Source organism: Rhinolophus hipposideros (assembly GCF_964194185.1).
Source record: "Rhinolophus hipposideros genome assembly, chromosome: 18".
In the NCBI taxonomy this organism is placed as follows: domain Eukaryota; kingdom Metazoa; phylum Chordata; class Mammalia; order Chiroptera; family Rhinolophidae; genus Rhinolophus; species Rhinolophus hipposideros.
The window spans coordinates 28763930-28789520 of NC_138064.1; the positions used below are offsets into that span (position 1 = coordinate 28763930).

The 25591-nt window shown below is 34.5% G+C and overlaps 1 protein-coding gene across 8 annotated transcripts in view; it reads right to left on the reverse strand.

Moving 5' to 3' along the window:
* Nucleotides 1–25591, reverse strand: part of GLCCI1 (glucocorticoid induced 1) — a 157363-nt gene that overhangs the window by 62944 nt on the left and 68828 nt on the right. For all 8 annotated transcript variants that reach the window (XM_081079960.1, XM_081079959.1, XM_081079961.1 and 5 more), the window contains one exon: nucleotides 1968–2119. In XM_081079960.1, the coding sequence (XP_080936086.1) occupies nucleotides 1968–1988 (21 nt within the window). In that variant the 5' untranslated portion in view covers nucleotides 1989–2119. The remainder of the gene's footprint in view (nucleotides 1–1967; nucleotides 2120–25591) is intronic.

Genomic DNA, 25591 nt, shown 5'->3' on the forward strand with positions numbered 1-25591 from the left:
CAGGAATTCTTAGCTCAAACCTGAGTTCCAAGATTCATATAAAAATTTATTTGTCAGATTAAGAGAATAAAAATGTATTTTATGCAATTAGTTTGTTAATTTATACATGTATGGTGAGTCTTCATTCATATTTGCTTCAGATACTGTAAATGTTACAAATGAACCTGTCTATATCTACCACTAATAACCTCACAGGTGTATTGCCATATTCAATTTCAAATGTTACCACATTTAGTCATATAACATTATCATAAGTTAGGTTATATTAACTCCATCTACAGACAAAGCAACAGGCATGTTTAAACCTACCCAGCACCCTATCTCCATCTCACTCTTCTTAACTACGGGATACCTGAGTTTCCTCCTGTGCCATGTGATCGGAACTATACTCTCCAAGGCAACGTGCCCTAATCCCGACAGCCAGTACTGTTCTCCGTGACGGCTCTTTAGCACCTGATACTGTGAACAATTTTTCCTTTCTTACAACAGTGTTTCTGTTGGCGTCTAAGGCTGGACTCTTTCCATTCTCTTAGCTTTTGCTCTTTCTCTGGCACCTCTTCTTTCTCACAGTTGTTGTGAACAATGAATAATGTTCCTGGCTGGTGTCAGCATCAAACATATTCAATAAAACGTAGGTTCTTTTATTTAATCTAAAAAGAATAACTAACATTTTTAATCACCATACCAGTTACTCTACGAGGTGATACATGCACGCATACTACTCCATTTATCCTAACAGCACCATAAAATTGGAGCTCAGATTGGTTGACAAATTAACCTGTGTTAGAAACCTGGCTCCAACACTTTCTAGCTTTATGACACTGAGTAAGTCACTTAACCTCCCTGAGTTTCTGCTTCCCCATCTGTACAATCTTACAATGTTCTCGTGAGACTTAAAGGAAACGCAGGATAGAAAACACACAGCATATGGTACATAGCTGGTATAATGTTAATGCTCTCATCTTATTGCCCGCCCCCAGGTTGAGTCCATTACTTTTCTCTCATTTCCTTGTGAGCATTTCCAAAAACTAAGTCCTCAGTCCCTTAACCTTCTTTCTTTATACTCTACACCTCCACACTTATGACACTTGTGAACCCAACTCCTCCGCAAAGATGGTTTTGAATTATCTGTGTCCATTTCTAAATGTCCAGGCCCACATCTCTAAATTCTGCTAGTTATTTCAACTTGAGAATCCCACTGCCTACCATATCAAACGAGTCCTTTTCCTCACAAATCAAAGAATGGAAAGCAAAAGACGAGGGGTGGAATAAAATATTACAAAGGGGGAATTGAAAGGATGGATGATAAAGAAGCTAATTTCATGGTTTCAAGCTTGTCTGAGAAAATTAGAAATATTGAGAAGATTCTCAGAGATCATGTTTGAAAATTTCCACCCTTTTTCTTTTCCCTCATTCTTCAGACAAGAAACTCTAATCTTTCTGTTTTCCTAAACTACAAAGCCCAAAATGTTCTCATTCTTTTGAACTTCCCCACATTTAAATGCTCCATTCTTTAAACAGGAAAAAACAAACAAACAAAAAAACAAACAAATCCAAAAACACCTTTAACATAAATTTCCTTAGTCAGGTGTTAATACTTTATACATTATTTCCAAGACTGTGAAAACTTTTCTTCAAAAACTATTATAGTTTCTAATACAGTTACTTGTCATTGTACTGATGTCCCTTAAGGGAGCAACTCTTAAAACTATAACGTAAGTCTCCCAAACCGTGTAATATAGATTTATATGCTATTTACTAAATACTAAATAATTTTAACACTTTAAAACCCCAGATGATAAAAAGCAATTAGTTTAACGTTTATTAAAAGAAATCGCTTTCTTCTTTGGTTGAATATGTTATATTTCAAATTGGGGAATATCTGATTAAAAATTACATTGTCTTTACTGCGATCAAAGCAAAAGAATCAGAGGGGAATAAAAAGGATTTTGATTTGCTAATTTTACCTGAGTAGCTTTATCTTTCATGCATGAAGGGTAATGAAGATGAGGATCCCGTGGCCACTGTCCTGTGAGATAAGGTCCTGTTATCGTATCCAAAGAAGAGGTTCGCCTTATTGTACTAGAGGTTCGAACTTGCTGAGATTTTGACCTGTCCACTATAAAAAGGGAAACAAAAAAAATTTAGATTAATCACTAATGAATAAAGTAAAATTCAAAGTTATTTAAACTTCACAGTTTGTGGAATGTCACCCTATCCATTTTCTCTACAATATTTTTACTCTAAGAGTCCTCTTCTAGGATCTGATGAAATTTATATAGACCTCTGCAAAGGAAAACTCATTCACACATTAAATCTCGCATGTACTTCTGGGGCTGTCACAGATCCGATGAAGCCCATCCAGTTAAGAGACCTATTCTGAAATTGACTTATCGTTTCCACTGCCATTACTTTATAAGACTCCATCAAATCTCATCTGGCCTGCCACTTTCCTAACTGCTATTTCTGCATACACCTCAACTAAATCTTACAGTGCCACCTCCTTCCACTGCTAAAACACATTCCCATGGTTATTGTCTTTAACTCAAAGACTGTATTTTTCACAGTTTGGCTCCCAGGTACCTCAACCTCAATGCTTAATGTCTTGCTACTCCTCCATAAACCCACGCTAAGTGCCACACAAACCAATTGCAGTTCACCAAACGTAAAACACTCCCTTCTCTGCCTCCATATATTCTACTGTTTCCTGAGCCTAGAACTCTCTCCTTCCCTGTTGACTTGACAAACTCTTATTTAAGATATATGAACCCTCCTCTGCTTGCACGGCACCCTAACTTTATGTCTCTCCCCCACCAGAGCATAAGTTTAGTTGTTACAAACTGAAAAGGAGTCAATGCTCAGTACTTAATGAATTTATTCACAGCTACATAAAAATAATGTGAATAATGAAACATATTTTATTTCAACTTCCTCATTTATGGAGAAAGAATTTGAAGCCCAGAGGGATAAAACCGAATTATCAATGAAACAGAACTGCTAACAGGTAACAGAGGTAAAAAGAAACAAAGATCTTCAGACATTCTACACAGTTCAGTCAAAACACTATAACGATCTATTTCTCTCCATAGGTACCTCAGTTGAAAATTAAAATGATCATACTGAACTAAACTATAGAGGATTTTTCATATATACATCCCAAATAATTTACTACAAATGTGCATTCAATAATAAAATCCAGTGGATTACAAGCTCATAGTCTTATTCATTTATAGCTCATATCAAACAAAATTGCCTTGCACATTACAGGGTCAAGAAACATTTGTTATTGGATGCCATCCTTTAATAATCTTCCTAAAACCAGAATAGTTTCCTTTAAATCAAAAAACAAAAGTGAATGTAGTATACACTCTTGATGTTATATTTTTTATGTATCTTACAACTGCAGTTTGACTTCTTCATTGACCCAAAAGTGTTAGAAAAGATCTGAAAATCACCAAATTCCCTCCCTACCTTTATTGCATAGCTCTAACTTTATTTCACCATAGGCAGAAAATCTAGAATGACCTATTTCTACTCTTTGGAATTACCTGCTATTTTCCTTGTGACCAAAAATGTGGTAAACTTTTATAAGCATTTCATGAATCATGGAGAAGATATATTTTCTGTTTTCAGAACACATAGTTTTTTGTCTTGTACATTAATTGAAATGAAAATACAGAATATAGGGATAATATAATTATCAGCTTGATCTGTCACAGATTAAAGAAGTACTCTAAAATACCTAAACTACTATTGAGATCTAACAATTTCCTTTTTCTCTTGCAATTTTTCTCATTTATATTTTAGTTCTGTATAATTGAGTACATATTAATCCATGACATCATTATTATGGCTAATGCTTCACCATTATAATCTGTTCCATTTATTACTTTTAAACTCTGTCACACTGAATATTATAATCCCCTTTGTCTTTCTTTCTAGTATAATTTTCCTGGTATGTATGCCTATTCTTTCATTTTCAATTTTTTTGTAATCATTTTGTTTATGTGTGTCTCTTGTACACAGTATATACTTGGGCTTTTTGAAAAAAAACTGTAGTAATCATTCCTATAAAAGGTAAGTTTATTCCACTTATGTTTATAGTTATAACAAATCTGATGTAACTTGTCATATTTTTCTTTCTATTGTAATTCTTCCTTGCTACTTGTTTTCTATGTTTTACTGTTTGTTTCTTCTTACCTCCTCCCTCTAACATAGGTAAACTGGAAAACATGTGGAGTGTTTTTAGTTCTACTATTAGAAACTGTTTCTATTAATTATTTTTTTAAAAATTTTCTGGTTATAAAGGAATATCCACAAGTTTTAGCAACTTTGGGAAACAGACAACACGTCTCTCAAAATCTGATTTATAACAATTTGTGTAAAAAATTTTTAAGTTACCTTACAATCCCTCCACCACGAAAAAATAAGACAAAAAGAGATTATCCCTTGAAAAAGAACCAACACTAAACTTAAAAAGGCCTATACAAAGGTCAGCTATAACCAGAAAACAAAAAGCCATCACATGTGAAAAACTTGTGCCTAAAAACTTAAACTGCTCCAAACTATTTAAAAAGTTGTACGAAGTCTACTTATAGTTATTAAAACTCCTTCTAACTTGGTAAATAAACAACAAAGACCATTTTTATATTTTATAGTGAGTTAAGTCTATGAAGAAGCTATAAATGAGCCCCTTGATCTGTACAATATTCTAATTTATATCTACTAACTTTAATTATATTTTTAATCACTGGACCGTTGCCTATCACTTTCGAAAGATCACATGCTATCCACATAGTGTCCACCTCTGTCATTAGCTACTTTGTCAGAACTGTGGTCTCCAAGTTATTTTGACTAAATATTCCTATTAGTAAATACGCGAGCAGGCAGCAACATGTGTAGTTACTTATTTATAAATGACATATGTATCATATTACTAATATGTTATAAAAATGATAAAACAGACAAAATAGAAATTTAGTATGAAATAAAAAAATTAAAAAATATGTGAGTATGAAAATTATTAGAAGTCATGATGTTTTCTTCCTATATCTCAATGGGTGGTCTTACTTCAATATTAAGACCACTGGAATAAGGGACTTGAAACTGGGTACTAATTCAATCTATAGATTGGCTAGTTAGTTTGGTCTAATTCTATGATATAACCCTACTGCACATTGTTGTTAAGAATGTGTAGCACCACACATTACCAACACACACACACACAAAGTCTGCCTTAAAAATACTTTAAAGGTTACATTTGAAACATATACTTTAAAAGAAAGATTCTCACCATACCAGGTGAGATTCCTCATACCAGGAAAATTTTAAAGATATGGAGTTGTTCATAATCTAATATATACATGGTCACAGGATGTGGAGCGCAGCATAGGGAATAGAGTCAGTGGAACTGTAACAGCCATCTATGATGTCAAAGGGGTAGTAGATTGGGGTAGGAGATTATCACTTCGTGAGGGGTGAAATGTCTATTACATTGTTTTGTACACCTGAAACTAATTTTTTAAAAAAGATACGGAGTTATTAGTAATTTCCATGTAAATTATTTGAAGGGTAAAAATTCAGAGTAAGTTTAAAAATTGTCAAGACTAGCACTCTTCCAAGATATGATTAGCCATAATAATGCCAATATCAAATATCCCGAGGGCCTTAAACTTATCAAGTCATCATAAACAGTGTAATTCTATTTCAACAAGATGACTTGTTCTTATCCAAACTATCATAGCAATGGGTTAGTTTTTAACTGCCTCCACGTCTAAGGCTTGATTCTCCCCAATTTTTATTTATTTAATTTGTGGTATTATCTCCTACCAATTCTGGTTTTACAATTTAGTGCAATGAGGAAAAATCAATTGTATTGCATTATTTATATATTTAACACAATAAATTTTCTAATTTCATGATTATAGTTGTGATTAGAAAATGTATTTAGTTTTCAAAACTCATAGACGCAGACAATAGTTTAGTTGTTACCAGAGGGTAAGGGAGTGGGGGGAGGGCGATGAGGGTAAGGGGGATCAAACATACGGTGATGGAAGGAGAACTGACTCTGGGTGGTGAACACACAATGGGATTTATAGATGATTTCATACAGAATTGTACACCTGAAATTATGTAATTTCATTAACAATTGTCACCCCAATAAATAATTTTTTTAAAAAATTAGAAAAAAAAGAATATGTATTTAGTTTTGAACTGAGTGATCACAGTATTTCTCTACTAATTATTAAGAAATAACCTCAACTCAAGTACACCAAACGAGAAGACACCTTTTCAACTAGAAACATATATTAATATAGTCAAACAATCTTTGAATTAATTTACAACAGCTTGAATAAATAAAATAGCTAAAATAAATATTTAATTCTATATGTAAATATGAAAAAAATCAACACAATACTCTGTCGTTTCTTAAGCTAAATGTGCATCAAGAAGTAGTGAAACCAGGTCAGCATTTATTACTAAATAAAACTTGCTGAATGTCTACTACCTGCAAAGCACTGTTCCATGTACCCAAGGGAATTACAAAATATAGTAAGTTTCAGACTCTCCTCAAGGAGTTACCATTCTGGTTGGGGGAGATGTGATATGTATAATCAAACTATAATACGAAGCAGTGTATGCATGGCACATGGACTCCAATGAAGGATAGGAAGGAGCACAAGGCAAAAATACAAGAGGCAGCAGACAGCAAAAATGATGTTCTCTAACTACACCAAGGGAAATGTTCAAGGAGTAAGAGTCTTGTCATACCACTTTGCAGTCCTATTGCTAACATCTCTTACTTATTTATGTGAGGGTAAAATACAGAATAACTAAATTCAGCAATAAAGTAGAAGTTTAAAAAAAAATCACATGTATTTCCAGTACTATCTTCATTTTAGGACCAGAGAATGACTGTTTATAGCAGCAATACGTAAAAAGTCTTCCTCATTACGTTCATCTATAGGCTGTACTTTCCCTCCCGCCTTCCCCTCCCAGAATAGAAAGCCACATGGCAGCAGCAGTTGTAGTCCTGGGGCTCCTCTGGGTACCTACTGAGGACTGGACCAAATAATTCTTGCTCTCTAACAGCCAACTGGAAATTCAACTTTAGACTAATAATAATAAAACAAGTTAAAAACAAGAAGCTATATTAGGTAACTCTGAATCTGAATATCAAACCAGGCATTGCTCTGAACAGGCAAAAAATGCTTAATACCTAACTGCCAGAGCAATGTAATATGTTAAATTAATTTGTTCCCAACAGCAATTTTACTTGAGTAGCAATGATTAAAGATTGACTAGTTAGTGAGTTCGGAAATCTGATGTCTCAAGCTAATCTGCAGTGGAAAATTAAAGTGAAGTGGAATTTCTGCAATTAATAAAAAACGTTATTGAATATTAGAAACTTGAAGAACTTTAGCTACAGACTAATACAAAACAAGCCACCACACCTTCCCAACTAACCTTACCTACTGGTAAAGAGGATGTAGTACTTTTGAGTGCCATAATGTATTCTTATAGAACGTATACCAAAACACATAATAAAAAAAAAGTGCTCACATTCTTTTTTGGACTGTAACACACTCCAATCTTTTCATCCTACATTAATAAGGATGAAATAGGCTAATTTACTCCACATAAGCTAATGAAAAATGTCAGTTCTCTGTGTTTAGCTTTCAGTGATTATTAGCCAAGGCTTTCCATTAACAGTGATTACATACGGAAGGCACATCTAAACGTAAAGCATTTAAATAATTTATTTAAACCTTTTGAAAAAGAGCTATTATTTCAACTATCTATCGGTAAGGACTATAACTCCATGAAACTTGGCCGTTACAACACCACCACCAAGAATGAACTGCTTCTTACTTTATTAAAAATCCATCACTGATTATGACTGTAAAGAATCCTCAAGCCACACAATTCAGCAAAATGCTCAAGATAACTAGTACTAATACCAATTATTCCAGTTCTTCACTATGCAGAACTCGTAACTAATTTTTATATAAAAATAGCACATTAACAATGTTAGCAAATAGTATCAGAATACACATATATAACGACATTTTGTCTTGAATTTAACCTCCTGAAGTGTGTAAAACCTTTTTATTTTTCAACAGTTAACAGAGCAAAATCATGTCTGCCACATGATTTTGTGCGTCCAAAATGAAAACAGCTATTAAGTCCCATAATGTATACGTGTGTGTATGCCTTAAATTGCTTAGTACTAATTAGAAGAAGGTTAAAGAATGTTTAAAAAAAATTGGCAGTATGTTTTAGCCACTACAATGTCAACATCTGGGCAAGTCTGAGAAATTGCAGAAACAGCTTTCATATTTCACCGAGAAATTAGATCTTGGGAGATCCTAGAACATAAAGGCACAAAGTCCTCAGGCAACTAACTTATAGGTGGACTAAAAATGGATCTCAGGGGATCCTGAGATGTGCTTTTCTGCATACGGGTCACCAGGCAGCTTGTTAAAAACGCAAGTTAATGGGCCAAACTCCCAGAGATTTTAATTAAGCAGATAGAGGGTAGAACCAGGTATCAACCAAGCCAGACTGATTCAGATGTGTCATCAGGTTTGGGAACCACTGACGTCCAAAAGCAACGTTTTTCAAAGTGTGAGATATTTGTTGAATATGCTCTTTTCTGGGCTCAATGTCTCATCAACAATGTGAGACTCCCTGGTAGTGGGACCAAGAAAAGCGAATTTTTAATAAGCATCTCAGGTTACTGTAATGCAACTAAAAGCCTAAGAACCTATGTCTGAAGGACTGGAACTAGATCCTTTAGAATTATAGGTGCTCAAAAATAAAATCCTTTTTGACAAGAACCTACTCCATTTAGCGGCACTGAAAGTTTGACTATACACCCAAGAAAATATCCTGCTGCAAAGTCAACCCATGCTTTGGAATCTGCAACTAGCAGCTCAACTTCTAAAATCTAATAAATTTAAACATTAGTCATCTCTTTCAAAAGGTCACTTTCTAAACTGAGTGCCAGCCAGGACAATAAGAACCCTTATTAGAAATCTAAATACAATAAGAAATCTCAATACAGAGCACTCTAGGCAGAAGGCTTAGGAACAGGACAAAGATGAGATCAAGTTCAACATAGCTTCTTCTGGAAAGAGAGCCTCCCACCCCGGGTATTTTGCATACAAATAAAAGTTCACTACAATAAAATTTACTTCCTGAAAAATCTATTAAGCCGGTTCATTTATAAAATGAAAGTGCCAGAGCAAAGTTAAATCAGACATATAAGCAAAGGGAAATTTAGATTTTAATAATTAATTTGGTTAAAGAATTTAAGCCGGCGTCTGAAAATATTATATTATAGCTAGTTTATTAAACCTTATCAGACAGAAAATCAATGAGTTTTTTATTAAGTCTAACTTAATTCATTAATTATAATTGCAACCTTCATCATCAAAATCAAAATCACAAATTCATTGAGCAGAGACTGAAGACATTAAGTTGCTTTTCTTTAATTTCAAAATATCCTGAAATGACACAATTTATAATCTATTGGAGATCACTAGCCATAAATAGCAGGTAGGAAATTTTCCTGCTATTGGATCACTGAGGTTAAGCATAAATTTGCTAAAAGTTCTACTTTGTTAATAGAAATTTGCTTCAGTATTTCTGTAATGAGAGCTACTTCCTTGAAAGCTATAATTTTAAATATATATCACTGACAAAGACTTTCTCCTTGGCCAAACTTTAGTCAGGCTCCTCTTAAGTCTTCTCAACTAGGCCCTAACTCTTGAGTTTTCGTGTTCATCTCTGCATTGTCCAATTTTAGCAAGAATCTCTCTAAGTCAGTTTAACCAGAATTCCCCTCCCTCAATATCTGATCACCCTTCATGTCTGACCAGGCTCCTCATCCCCGATCCCCCATGTGATTGATGTCCCATCATCCTGGCCTGCCTTCAGCAACAATCCTGTTAGGTCTGTTTAGCTAAAACCCCCACTTACCCCCAAGTTTCTTTCCTCTTGGTAATTTTCCATCCACTTCTCTGCTCCGGGGCTATAAATTCCTACCTTTCCATGTTGTATTTAGAATTTGAGCCCAAGCTCTCTCCCCCACTGCAAAACCCCACTGTAATGGTTCCTACACTTACCACAATAGACCTCCAGAATAAAGTCTGCCTGGCCATCCTTAACAAATTTCATTAATTTTTGCTGTAACATCACTACCAACATTTTGAATAATTTTCTCCTTACCTTACCGTTAGAGAGAATAATTTTCAATAAAAATTACAAACAAAAAAAAAGAAACTTTAAGAACTGTACAACGAAGAATAAAAAATTGTAGAAAGGAGACAGGTATACCTCTCTAGCCAGTCTAATGTACATTAATATTGATCATCTAGAAGTATTACTATATTCAGCTTTCCAAAATTAGTATAGTTCAGGCACTTCACCATTGGCCTTTATGGGTCTTGCTTCCTTGATATATGAGAAGATGAAAAGTTAGCCAAAATACATGGGGCCACATAAAATAAAATCATCAAAATCAAATGAACTTCAGATAAGAGATAGAAAAGACACTAGATATGAATGAATACACTATCTGAAATAAAACTAAATGGCAAAAACTGAAGCCATCTCTGTGTAAGTAGATTGTGAAATACTTATCAACTAAATGTGGAATCCTGCCAAAGAAGCAATCTAGAAAACATGCACAAATGACCATATGGCTGCCCTACAGAAATCTGGAAAGGAACCAATCAAGAAGCTGACAAGAGAAACAAACACACTTCTGACCAAATGAGGCCTGACATAGCTTGTAACCTGAGGTCTGTTAAGAAAAACAATAAAAAAAATGTAGTCAAACAGCCATGTAGGAATGATTCTCTAGGTTACAGCTCTCTCAATTAAATTTGTGTCACATGGCACATACATTGAAATAAGACATTGGGAGGAAGGCCTTCAACCTATTTTCAAATAAAACCCAAGACAGTGTATTTTTGTATCAAGGTTGTAAAGAAAACGTCACTAAGGTGGCCATGAAGCCTGGTGACAAGCACTTTATGAATGCACCACAAATTAAGATGGAGCTCTGGCATTTGGAATGCATCACAAAAGAAATATATATATATATATATATATATATATATATATATATATATATATACAGCAGATGAGATGCTAAAAATTTTTAAGTTCATTTTTTTTCTGGTGGCAAAATGGTAGTCCTTTAAGGAACCCTGGCAAAATCATAACTAGTAGAAGGTTCCATAAGCTTTATAAACTTCCAAAGAATTCAATTAATAGAGATTCTAAACATCTAAAATTCATTAGGACTAATGGGCTCAATGTTACAGAAATAACCACCAAGTATTAACAACTATAAAACCAAAATAAACCAAAATAAGACGACCAAAAACCTAACAGTTCAAAACAAGCTAAAAATCTTTTTTAAATGATAGAAGCAATGAAAAGCATCAGAATTAGAAAACCTCAGAAATGGTATGTTTGAGGGCAAGGAAGGTATGAAAAGTGACCTAACTCAGGAAACACACAGAAATAAAAGAAAAAGTTATTTCAGAAATGAAGACTAAATTACAAGAAACACAATGGGTAATGCCTTAACAAATTTTAGAATTAATAAAAATGAGACAAAAAGATTTCAAAATAAAACAATTGGTATGTAACATAACATAAGCAAGACAGTCCAATATACGTTTAATAGGAGTCAATGAAGATCAAAGCAATAACCGCCCCCCCCCAATTGCTAAAAACTATAATAAAACTCTCCTAAAATAAAACTTGAGACTACATATTCAAAGTACATACATATACTGGGGGAAATGATCCAGAACAGCCTACATCAAACACATTTTAATAAAGCCAAAGTGACCCTCAAGTATAAGAGCCACAGACAAATATTATATCTGAGTTCTTGCTACATAAAGTATGCAGGATTCAAGGAATATTGTTCCTATAAGTCTTTCCTGAAGAATCTGCCAGGGCGTAAAGCTTCATACAACCAACAGTTTGGAAAGGAATTAGCATAAGGACTGCCAGGAGGTGTGAGCCATGCAGGTAGTAACTTGGAAAGGAGAAGGCGGCAGCAGAATGCTCAGCATCTCTAGGGCAAGTCGTCTATCACCACAGGAAAGAAATGACCAGAGGAGAATCAGAAATTCACAATGATCCTCTCAGCACATTTGAATTTAAGACTATGCATTTCCAGAATCTCTGATAACCAAGTGGGTTATTAAATTCCTTCTAGAAACAAATATGTATATTTATTGAAAAATTTTAAATATTTTCAAAATTTTGATTGTGTTGACACTGAAAAAAATTAATACTAACCTTAGAGGGGAATGCTTTCTTCCCAGATAACCAAGTAATGAATCAGCTCCTGCCTGCCTATTCTGGAGCAACTCACTGAAATGCAGCATGCACAATCACTCCATCAACAGTGTTTTTGCCCATCCCCTTCCTCCAAGCAGGCAATCAGAGAGTAAAGTTTCAAAGTGCATCCTATTTGGAAACCTGCAGCAAGAATCAGGAAGGGATCAAGGGAGAGGAACTCCTTTAATGGGGAAAGGTGCAGTTTACCATGGGAAATGGTAGGACCATGGACTGCAGGGCTTGAAGAGAGAGTTATGTCAACAGGAGACATGGGGAAAAAAGCCTTGAAGAGGACCTTCACCTTTCAAGGGGCTAAATCTAAAAGGGCCTCCCTTTTGAAGGGACAAAAATACCATGCTCTTTCCACATCATCTGATCATCTACGAGACATGTCGATAAAGAACAAAGAGTCCTAAAATAAATTTCAAGGCCAAGAAAGAGTTGATTATGACTATTAACATTACGGAATAAAAGTCTTACCGCTACCTCAAAAGGACAATAAAATTATATCATGTAACACGAGATTTCTAATCTGTATGATGGCTATAGTTCCTCTGAACAAGAACCTGAAAAAAATTACCAGCTTTCTTATCTCTATTTGAATAAATAATAACTTAATATGACACAGAAAGCACAACGGTCTCCTGGACAAGTAATTATCTCTTCTCATGATATCTATGCTGAAAATTTGTAGAATTCTAAGTCCAAATATGTTTTAACAACATACAACTGATAAACAAAAGTAAGGTTTCAAACACTTAAGCTGAAGCTATAAACACTCTGCTTAGGTAATAATAACGGTAGATTAGCTCATATAGCATAATAATAGGGTTAATTTCATGGTTAAATGTAGAAGAGATTAAGGGGAAAGGTCTACGAAAAGAGTAACTGCTTAACCTCAACAAGATTTGACTGCCAATCAAGCTAATTTACTGACAGTAGGCAAAGAACAGAAATCTATCTTGAAATGTCTGGATACCCCAGATTGGCTTAATGCAAAAGAATCTAGTAAATTAAATCTAGCCTACAAGCTGTATTTTTCCCCACACTGTGTCCTTAAATACAGAAATGAACATGTTGTTCAATGGGAAATATACAGCTAACTACACATCTCTAGAATAAACCCAGAATCAAAAGGCTCAACAGAGTAAGGCCGCAAAAATAAGGAAGCATAGATGTTTATTCTAGCATTTACTTTCATAAATATTGACACCAAAGAATCAAATATGTAGCTGTGAAGCAGAAGTTTGTCCAAAAATAAATGCTTCATTAAAGTCGGAAATGGCCAAAACCTGCAGGAAATATCCTGAAGGAAACTGTCTTTTATAAAAGACACCTTTGTAGAGGCCACAGAGTAAAACAGAACATGGTAAAAACCAGTTCTGTGTTTGCATACACAGGACACCTTCCACCTCAACAATTCTACAAATATTGTGCATAAGAGGATGCCAGGAAATGTTGCCAAGGACTGAAAGCAATTTAAGAAAAAAACAAAACTACTAGTGGCATGACTAAATACAGGGGCAAACTGTCATAAAATATTTTAGAGTAGCATCACACTTTATTCCTCTAGAACATCCATAGAACTGGCCATTATAATCTTAGTCAAATATAGTCTATTGATATTATTCGTTGAACTGTACTTTAGTCAAAAGGGCACTGCCCAGAAACTACAAATGGACGAAAGTCACAAAGTTCCAGAGTTTACTGTTATTAGCATCCAAGTTATTTTTTTTCTTTATATGATAAAAGTGAACAAATATCGGATACAGCTTGACTCCTTAACAATACCTAGAATAAGCTGGAGCATTTGGAAGAAAAAAACTGAATGGCACTTCCAGATGTATTGGAAAGATTCAATGTAGGAGGAAAACAAAACCAAACTAAGCTATTTTTTCACTCAAAAAAATAGGCAAATTGGATTTTCCTCTCTTTCTCTCTCTCTTCATCTCTGATTAGAATTTTTTGAACCCTTTCTATGTAGTGTTGAGATAGGACAAGTACTGAATAATATAGCTTCAAACATAAAGCAGTAATTTTTCATGGTGATGTCAAATCACTGATCTCTTTCTCTCTCTCTCTCTCTCTGTCTCCCCACCTACGGTAAGACCCCCTTATCTTCAGGGGATACTTTTCAAGACGTTCAAGACCCCCCTGGATGCCTAAAACGGCAGATAGTACTGAACCCTATATGTATTGTTTTCCTATACATGCATACCTATGATAAACTTTAGTTTATAAATTAGACACAGTAAGAGATTGATAACTAATACAACAGATAATATGCTGTAATAGTTACATAAATGTGGTATATTTCAAATTATCTTATTGTACTGTACTCACCTTTCTTCTTATGATGGTATGAGATGATAAAATGCCAAACCTATTCCTGAATCTATGTAACCATCCTTACTTGTAATAAATGGCTTGGTGTTCCTTGTTTCAGGGGATTCGTTGCTGAAGTCCTCGTATAGGCTCAATACTTTCTGGCAAAACACACTGCCTTCAATAAGAACAAGTTTGCTGTTCATGTCTTCCACCCACAAATGAGTGCCTTTCCCGTCTTAACTAAGCACTTACCAACCACGGTGGCTGTGGCTGTGAACTTTTAGTTTGAGGTGCGACTAGTCCAGATTTCTTTCTTTCTTCAGAGTTTTCACAGACAGAAGAGTCATTCTTACCATAGATCTTATCAATCTCGGCATACTATTTTTTTTCTTTCCTTTTTAAGTCAGAACCTTTTCCACCTTTTCTTTTAAATGAAGCACTTTACAGCTAGCTTTACTTTGGCATGTCCGAATTGCCAGCATCACTGTTCTTGCGCTTTGGGGGCTATTATTAAGTAAAATAAGGGTTCCTTGAACACAAGCACTGAGATACTGTGAGGCTATCTGATAACCAAGATGGCTAGGCTACGAAGTGACTAACGGGCAGAGTGCATGTACAGTGTGGATATGCTCAACAAAGGGATGATTCACGTCCCAGGCAGGACGGAATGGGACAGCGCGAGATTTCATCACGCTACTCAGAACGACATCTGACTGAAAACTTATGAATTGTTTATTTCTGGAATTTTCCATTTAACAGTTTCGGACCAGTTGATTGTGGGTAATTGAAACTGTGGAACGTGAAACCACGGATAAGGGGGAACTACTGTGTATTTTAACTATTATACTTTCACTTAAATGCAATAGAAAGGAAAAGCCTAATACTACTATTCACTAACCTGTTTCACGATTAAATGATTAATCTAAGGCTTATCTACCAGAAGGTGGGCTCCTTCCGAAAATTAAGGTGTTTGTCTTTTGGTTCGTTTCTCTAACACCTAGCACAACTACTCAAGAAACATTTGTTGAACTTATGGGTATCATTTATCTATCCTTTCCTTAGTCTTTATGAAATAAACTAGAAATCACCTGGCATGTATTCTGGACCTCCTTTACCAAAGGACACTTTGGAAGAGCCTCAATCAGAATAGCACTATATAGTAGCAGTACTTCAGTTTTTTAACGCCTCCATTGATGAACACTTCGGTTTATGAACGTTGTAAACCCAGAAGTAAATGCTTCAGTTTTCGAACATGCCTTGGAAGTCAAACATGTCACGCAGCTTCCGCTGAGTGCAAGATCCTGAGGCCTAGCTGTTGGCTGTTTTCGAGCGCTTCAGAACCCGAATGGTCTTCCAGAATGGATTACGGTCGAAAACCAAGGTACCACTGTTATTTTCTTTTTATATTCTTTACATGAGGCCCGTCTAAAATCACTGTGAATAAAGTGCAAAACAGTGACAAAAATACAGTGGTACCTCGGTTTTCGAATGTCATCGTTGACGCACATTTCGGTTTACGAACGCTGCAAATTTTATGGATCTCTGGTATCATTAGATGGTAAAATTCATGCTAAATTTGCAATTCTAAGAGTTGATTTTAAAGGTCTGGAATGGATTAATCCATTTTGCATTACTTTCAATGGGGAAACCGTGCCTTGGTTTTTGAACGTTTCAGAACTCGAACGGTCTTCTGGAACGGATTATGTTCAAAAACCATGGTAACACTGTAACTTGAACTCAGGTCCTACTGCCATCCTATTTTCCACATTTATATAAAAAGCCATGCTTTCTATTCTCAGATATTTCATAAACAGGTAATTAGGATAGGTTTATATAACAGAACTCTTCATGTAGTGCATATCCAAGAAACATAACATGTTTATGTAAAATAATAAGACCATTTAACAAATGTACTAAATTTCTTGTCTTGCCAGACATTCTGGGATACCATGGACTATTTTCGCAAGGCCACCATTGCTTAAAACAGCTCTGAACTTTTTTGAAACGATCCTTTAAAAATTTAATCGGAGTAAGTTACATAGCATCTTTAGTTAGAATCGCAAACCATACAAAAATAAATAATCCCACCAAGAACACACAAACTTGACGTTGACAGAATCACTGACAACAGAGAACCCCACTTGCCAGTGTGATGGATCAGATGAAGTCAGAATGGGACTCCCAAGGTAAACTTCAAAGCAGCTCCGGGAGTAGCAACTGGTGGAACTTTTTTTTTTCTCTTAAACTCTGAGCTACAGTCAAGTTGATAATGCTAGCAGCTACGATTTTTAAAAATTAGTGCCTTATCACAGTAAAAGCCCAATGCGCATCTTCATGGTTGACAGATGGCCTTCATGATCATTCAGACAGATTCAGACTTCCTTTACCTGATGACTCCACCTTTCCCCCAGAGCCTTGGGTGTAGTCCTCTGCTAGAATCCCTGCATGTAGCTGGCAGATGAGGGAAGAGAAAGAATACGGAGGATGAAACTAGTGCTTTTTTTATTGAACAAGGGTGGCAGTGTTGTATATCATTTAGCCTTACCTAATTGCACGGAGGGGTAAGAAATGTAGTCTAGATGTGGAATCAAGCGGGAGAGAAAACAGGATTTGGTGAATACATAGAAGTCTCTACTATAGAAGAGCTTAATTTCATTTGTTGTTTGTCTGAATTACCCTTGGAGATAGTTTGACCCAAATTTTAGAGTAAGTCTCACTGAATTATTATCATAAACTGTCACCACAAATAGGAAAATCTAACTTAATCTAATATAAGGCAATTACTTTACCTGACAAGGAACAGTAAAAGTGTGGAGCTATAAAAGGCTAATAGAATTTTCCATAAAAAGTGAGTTTAGTTCGCAAAAAACACAAGGTACACAATGGAGGAGGCTTAGATAAGTCTTTTATATCAAGCTAAGGATTCTGAACTTCAGAAATCATTTTCTTTTCTTTTAGAAAGACTGTGCTTATAGCAGTGCAATAGCTAAATTAAAGATGGGGGACTAATGGCAGTGGAAACCACTTAAGAGGTGGTAGTTCCAAGAGTCCAAGCAACAGTAATAATCATGCCATGAAGGGGATGAAGAGAAGCCACCAGACTCGGGAGTTAATTCTGAAGCTATGGGACAAGATATGGGGATCAGTACGATGAGGAAATGAGGGAGGAGGAAAAGTCACTGATTATACTGACAGGATATAAGAACCTACCCACTGATGCTCCTTAACCAAGGTTGTACTCCATAGTGCCAATAAACAAATAAAATAAACCATTCAGCTCCACTTCTGTACCAACTCTCTGCGTTTAATTTAAACTAGAATCATTCCATACTTTTACCTTGGTAACTATATTTCTAATCTTACCTTGTTACATATGAGTAATTAAAACACATGACCCAAATTTTGATTTATATAGGGTAAAATTTATTAATAAAAATTATTGGTTTTTTTATCTGTAGCTTAGAAAAATATACTAGGCCATTTTTTTCAAAGCCTGTTAATTTAGGGAATATGATATATTCTACTCTGTAAAACATAAGCTGAATACACTTTAAAACTTTTTATACAGATGGTAACCAAATCAGCAAGAAGGTAAAGAGCATAAGCAAAACATCCAAAGACAGTTATAATACTTTAAAATATTTGGATCTGTAAACTTGCAGAATGTAAGGAACATGCCTGTTTTAATCTGCATACAGAGGTACCACCTATAAGAATACCCACTCCAGTCAGTAGAAATGCAGTAACAAAACTTTTCAATGCTTTTTTTTTCAACTTTGAATTTAAATACCAACATAATCTCCTGCTCAAAAATCACAAAGCTAACTCCAGCAGAGAAAATTATCATACATTTGTTAGGAAAATTGAACTGCAGATAACTGGCCTGTCGTTCTAAACTATGTTAGATGATTCAGAAAAGGAAATTTATATTTAAATTGATTAATTTGTTTCTCCAAACCCACCCAACAAACTTTTTTTTACCAAATAACCCTGACGTAAACTGATCAAAGAATTAACGATTTAATACGTGCCTCCAAGAAGGAAACATAATTGTAGTATTATAAATAGTAAATTTCCCCATAATCACAAAGATGTTCAGAATTCTATCTAGTTAGATGTCTATTAGTTTTATCTTACATGAGATAAGCAGAATCTCTAAGTCGATACTATTAGCATATTAAAATTATTTAAAGTACTATGAAAAAGATGACCACGAATCTCTGTATGGAGAAAGCATCGGGAGTCAGCGACTGCTGAGAAAGAAATGTGAACTTTAGGGCCTTGTAAACACATGTATGTACACACACGCATCTCCCCTCTACACACACACTCACGATGTGTAGATCTTAGGAATAAACAGGTTACTTGGTCAATTAATTTCTTGGTCCTTAAGTATATACACAAACTATAATTGGCTCACAGGAATATGCAATTAGAAAGAAAATCATAACCCACAGCCCTAATCGTATTTCTAGTCTAATTGCACTTAATCTTCCTTTGTCCTTCGGATGTTAATAACAGAAGGTTTTATGAAAGTTTTTCATGACGGAAGAAATACTTCCTCATGAAGCTGGTTAGAAATAGTTTGCTAGGAAATTATAACTGAAATAATAACTTTTTTTGTAAGGACATAATATTCCAAAAGAACCTTGGAATATTTATCTAATTTAAAAGCATATCTTTCCACAGATAAATGTAAGATATAAAATCTTAATATATAAGAGTTATTTTCCTTTTAAGGGTTATTTTAACACTAAATTTCTTAGACTCTTTAAACTAAGACTAGAAAGGGAATGTAAATGATCTATTCATGTTCATTTGTAAAAACGTATGGTATTAATTCTGCTAGATGTCAGTAAAACATTTTATGCAGCAATAAGAAATTACACTATTCAGTAATGTATTTTTACAACCTCAAATGAACCTCAACCTTGTGTAACTGACTTCCTAAAAAGTTTGTGTAAATAACACTTTGGTAAATTGAATAATTTTACTTGCACATAAGTTAAACATTCTCTAAAACAAATAACCACACCAAAATCTGCTCTACAGTTTTAATTTTTTACATCATAACAAAGCACAAATTAATATGTAATTTACATTCTCCTTTCTTGGAGCTTAGAATAACCATGATCTTTATAACAGACTATTAAAAACATTTCGATTTTTAATTGAAAAAGCCCACCAAGTTTGAGCATGGTGGTTTAAGTTTCTCTGAATAGTATAAGAGCTCCCAAAGCTCATTCCATGGAGCCTCACTAGATCAAATTAATTTAGCAGAACTCTAAATATAACTTAGAAAGTCACTCTGTAGAAATGTTATCTTCCATCTCAAAATGTGGACCATCCTGACATCACCCATTTTTGTCCCACCTATTTCTACCAGAAAGAGCACCCAACTCCTATTTTATATGAAGGCCTAAATAGGTACTTTTCCAAGCTTACATATCACCAGTGAATGATAAGCCCCAGATGAAGATAAAAGTCATCAATTACCTAAACCATTAGGCATTTTAGAAAACAGGCAATACAAGTATAACCTATTAATTTTCATCTTTGTCAGATGTTTATAGGATTGCATGACATAATAATTACTGTTCAGTGATTTGAACCCAGCTTTTATACACATATACCTAAAATAGAAATCTCTATGTAAATCCTTTATTAGCATTTCACAATTATTTACTGCAGGGTCTTCTAAGCACCAGTCAACATCCTGGATGCTGGAATGCTAAAAATGACAAGATGCTACCTGATGAAGTAGACACGTCCACACAAATTATCTTGAATACAGTTACAGAAACATTAAAATGAGTTTAGATGAAAAATCTTAACTAAACTGTTAAAGGCCCTAGAATTGCTGTATTAACTATGGAAACAATACAGTGACTCTAATCAAAGATTCAACTACTGTACTATATATTTACTTTCTTTTATATTTTGAGGCACTTAATTCAATAATGAAATATTTTTAAATGAAAATATTAACAATTTATGTCATTACATTTCCTATGCCTTCCTGTTTTCCTAAAATTCCTATATGCAATTTTAGTTGGCTTATTATATGGTTATATTCAGCAGCTATAAGCTTTTCATTGTTCCATAGGCAAGCTAAAAAAAAAAAAAAATCAACTCAGAAACTATGCTTTACCTAACATCTGCTATACCCTGAGATTAAGTGTAACATTTAGTCCATTTAAAGGAGTATCTGTATAAAGACATTATTTTTGACCACCTGGCTTAGTACAAAGTAGAATAGGGCAACTATCATAAGGATTAACACAACTGAATAGCAATAACTAAATGCTATAATGCTAATTCAAGGTAAAAACTACAAATAGATAAAAATTGAAAAAAAAAAGTAAGTTCTAAGTATAATAAAAACAAATAAGTCATTGTACATTCAACCAAGATATCAAGTAAAGGGTAATACAACATATGAAGAGTTTATTTTTCCATTCTAGCTCAGTAATAGCAGATACTGAGTCAAAGCCAAGCCCTACTCATTTCTCTAGCCATACAGAGCACCACTGTCCAGGTTATTACTACATAACATTGTTACTACATACTCCATTTCTACACAAGAAACCACATCCAACAATAAAGTTCAGAATTCTGAAAGGATGTGTGTGTGTGTAGGGAGAGCCAATGACATCATCCTAAGCCAAACGATAGCAGCATATTATATCATGTCCAGGCAGCAATACAGCTTAGACTAGATATATAAGCCACAGGATGAAGCTCTCCTAAGCTTCTAATGAAGGAAAAACACATATAAACAGAACATTTGGTATTCAACAAGTATACCAAAAAGCTCAACCTAACTTAGAAGGTAAGCACAGGAAAACAGTAATTCATATATGAAGTCCAAAGCTCAGAGAAAATAGTGGGTCGAATTCTTGGCAGACTTCAAATGAACTGACCTTGTTGAGAAATATGAGTGTGAGCACACCAATTGCTCCTGGAATATGTATGCTGTAAGGGTCAAACAGAGTTCTTCAGACACAGTAGGGTTCCAATAAATGTTTATTGTGTGAATGAAGGAAAAAATCCATTAGTTTTACTCACCAACATATTGCCAACAACCAGTATATTTGAAACATTTCTTTAATGAACAGTTATCACTAAAATTACACTAAAGCTACACTAATCTTTAGCCATATATTAACCAAAAAGACAAAGAGTAAACAAATGCAATTGACTAAACCAGGTATTTTATGATAATGGGTCATTGCGGTATGTAAAGAATGAATAGGATTCTAAATTAAGTTTTGTAAAGCTATCTGATCAAAATACTACAGAATATTGTAGCTTTTTTCAAAAACCTTACTTATTTCTGAGTACTTACAGTAAGCACAAGTGACACTGAAAAAAAATGCCAAAGCACCCTGGGAGAAATTATTAAAATGGAGATCAAAGTATCTTTTCTGTATCACATCAGCAAACCTGGAAAAAGTACAACAGCCCAAGCCGGTATAAACTGAGAAGACAGTGTACCTTGTTGCTTTGCTATAAGAGTTATATATAAAAAGATACTATGTTGAATGTGCTAAAATATCAAAGTAAAGAATCAATTCTAAAAGTAAAGAATCCATGTTAGGGTTGAATGGAGCCTTATGATGCTTTATTACAAGTGTAAAGCTTACATCGTCAAATATGAGAATACAAAAGACCTTAACTCTACCCAGGTTTTGAGAGTTCATGCGAAAGGAAGTTTTGTGAAATTAAATCTAAATTCTGTCTTAACAAAGTGGTAGGTCCTTTAAAGACCAAGGGAAAGGCCTACTAATGGCATAATAAGGTTCTGAAGTGCTGCGACATTCTTATATGCATACCTGAGGCCTGACTCGCTGGGAACACTTGCAGCTATTTTAAGTTCTGTGGACCCTAGAGTCTAGTCTCATTTAGCTTTCTTTTCACTCAACCCCCCCAAAGCTATTTTTGGCCTTTCCATGACTTAACTGTATAAGCAATGGGATAACCCATTGTGCATGCTTCCCTATCCCATAATTAATTGGGTTCCAAAAGCAACTTTCAGCTAACTTGAAGTCAGGGCTTAGAGAGTTAAATGGGCCCTCTGTGCATGCTTCCTGACCTTGGGCAAATTACTTAACTTCTCAAGATGTCATTTCCTCATCTGTGAAGAGAGGTTATGAAAGTATTCTACATTGGGTTCCAGTTAAGACTAGAGGCTGATATATAAGCTCAATAAATGGTAACTAACTTTATTAAAAATCATTTAGTCTATACAATGCTATAGTAATCAGAACAGACACACAGAACAATGGAACAGATGAGAGAGTCCAAAAATAAATCCACATGTGAATGTTCAAATAATTTTTGACAAGGGTGTCAAGAATACATAATGAGAAAAGGACAGTCTCTTCAATAAATGGTGTTGGGAAAACTGGATATTTAGATGCAAAAGAATGAAACTGGACTCATATTTTATGTCATACACATAATTAACTCAGAATGGATTAAAGAATTTAATATAAGATCTGAAAAAGTAAAACTCCTAGAAGAATATATAGGGAAAAAGCTCCTTGACAACCGGTCTTGGCAGTGACATTTTGGATGACACCAAAAGTACAAGCAACAAAAGCAAAAATAAACAAGTGGATTACATCAAGCTGAAAAGCACTGCACAGCAAAGGAAACAATCAACAAAATGAAAAGGCAACCTATGGAATGGGAGAAAATATCGGCAAACCGTACATCTGATAAAGGATTTATGTACAAAAAAAAAAAGAAAGAAAAAAAAACTCACTCATACAACTCAATAGCAAAGTAACTTGATTAACAGTGGGCAAAAGATCTGAATAGACATTTTCCCAAAAAAAGGTATATAAATGGCTAACATGTATATGAAAAGGTGCTCAGAATCACTAATCATTAAATGCAAATTAAAACCACGAGATAGCACTTCACACCTGTTGGATGGCTGTTATCAACAAGATAAGACATAAGTGCTGGTGAGGATGTGGAGAAAAGGTAACCCTGTACACAGCTGTTAGGAATGTAAATTGGTGGGTATGGAAAACAGTATGAAGGTTCCTCAGAAACTTAAAAATGGAACTGCCATACAATCCAGCAATTTCATTTCTGAGTATATACCCAAAGGAAATGAAATCATTATCTTCACGAGACAAATGCATCCCCAAGTTCACTGTAACATTATCCAGAACAGTTAAGATATGGAATTAATCTAAGTGTCCGTTGATGGAAGAATGGATAAAGAAAATGTGGTATAAATATACAATGAAATATTATACAGCCTTTAAAAAGGAAATCCTGCCATTGGCAACAACATAGATGAACTTAGAAGACACTGTGCTAAGTGCAACAAGCCAGACACAGAAAAACAAATGACCTCACGTACATGTAGAATCTAAAAAAGTTAAATTCATAGGAGACAGTAGTATGGTGGTTGCCAGGGGCTGGGAGGTCAGGGAAATGGGGAAATGTTAGTCAAAGAGTACAAACTTTCAGTTAAGAGTAAGTGCTGGGGGTCTAATGTACAGCAAAGTGACTACAGTTAATACTACTATACTGTATAGTAACCATGTGAAGTGACTGATGTGTTTATTAGCTTGCCTGTGGTAATCATTTCACAATTTGTACATATATCAAATTATCATGTTGTACACCTTAAATATATACGATTTTTATTTGTCAATTATACCTCAGTAAAGCTAGGGGAGAAATGTAAAAAAAAAAAGAATTATCTAGTGTAATGAACTTAGTTTTCCTTTCATGCAGAATTTTCTTCATAACCAACCAAAATCTTCAAAAATACCATCTCACTCATTTTAAAGGTAGAGAAAATAAGATGCAAAGGGTTAGTGACTTGATGTAAGTCAATTGTTAAAACTGGAAATAGAACCACGTCTTTTGATTCCAATTCTAATATTTTCCAATGGATTTTTTTTGTTTCTAAGAGTCTTTTATGAAACCATTTGTGAAAGAATCTCTTCAATCTTTAACTTGATAATTCAGAGGAAAGACAGGTTATTTTATCAAGGAATAAAGTAACCACACATTACTTCATTCCACCTTCATCAGAAAAAAAAATCCAAAATCAAATGTATAGAATCAATTATAGGGCAACTCCAGTTGTCAGTCAATGCTCATTCAGTCTTATATTCAACACTATCTACAGTAATCACTTTATTAGGTATTAATTTATTTATTTGGTATTATTTATTAGGTATTAATAAAGCTAACTAAGCCACAAAGAGTTCATTTATGTCTTGTTCTGCTTAAGAAAATGATTGTATAATAATTTCAGAAACTTTCATCAAATAATTGTTTTAATAATGTAAAAGTTAAAATTAGCTATATGGACTATTCAGAAAGGTTCTCCCTATTGGCTAAATAAGGAGCTACTGGCTAAATAAGGGGCTATTACTGTCAATAATTGATAGGTATTTGATCTTTAGAAACACTTGGCAGCAAGTTGTAGCAGTTTTTGCCTTCCTGTTATAAAGTACATTCAGATGTTTAGTGGATTTAACTCTAATAACTAAGACAATTTTGGGCACTAATCTTGCCATGAAATGATGAGTTTCACTCGTTTCATTCATCCCTATTTCTGGAGAGCCATCATTAAGATGTACCATGGTGGCGTGTTATTAAGTTACAAACATACAGAGTTCAAACCCACACATTCAGTGATAACTGTTAGCTCCAGAGAGAGCAGAGTTAACCTAGCACCAGTTGCTGGGACAATCACTTGAGACCAGAGTTTCTGCTTAGTGATTCCTGAATTATTCATCAGTTTACCAAGTGTAACCATCTTTTAATATTTACGGAGAAATGTACTTCTGCTCACTATAGTATGATTCAAGGACAGCACAGATTCTAGAAGTAAGGAGGGCCAGGCACAATC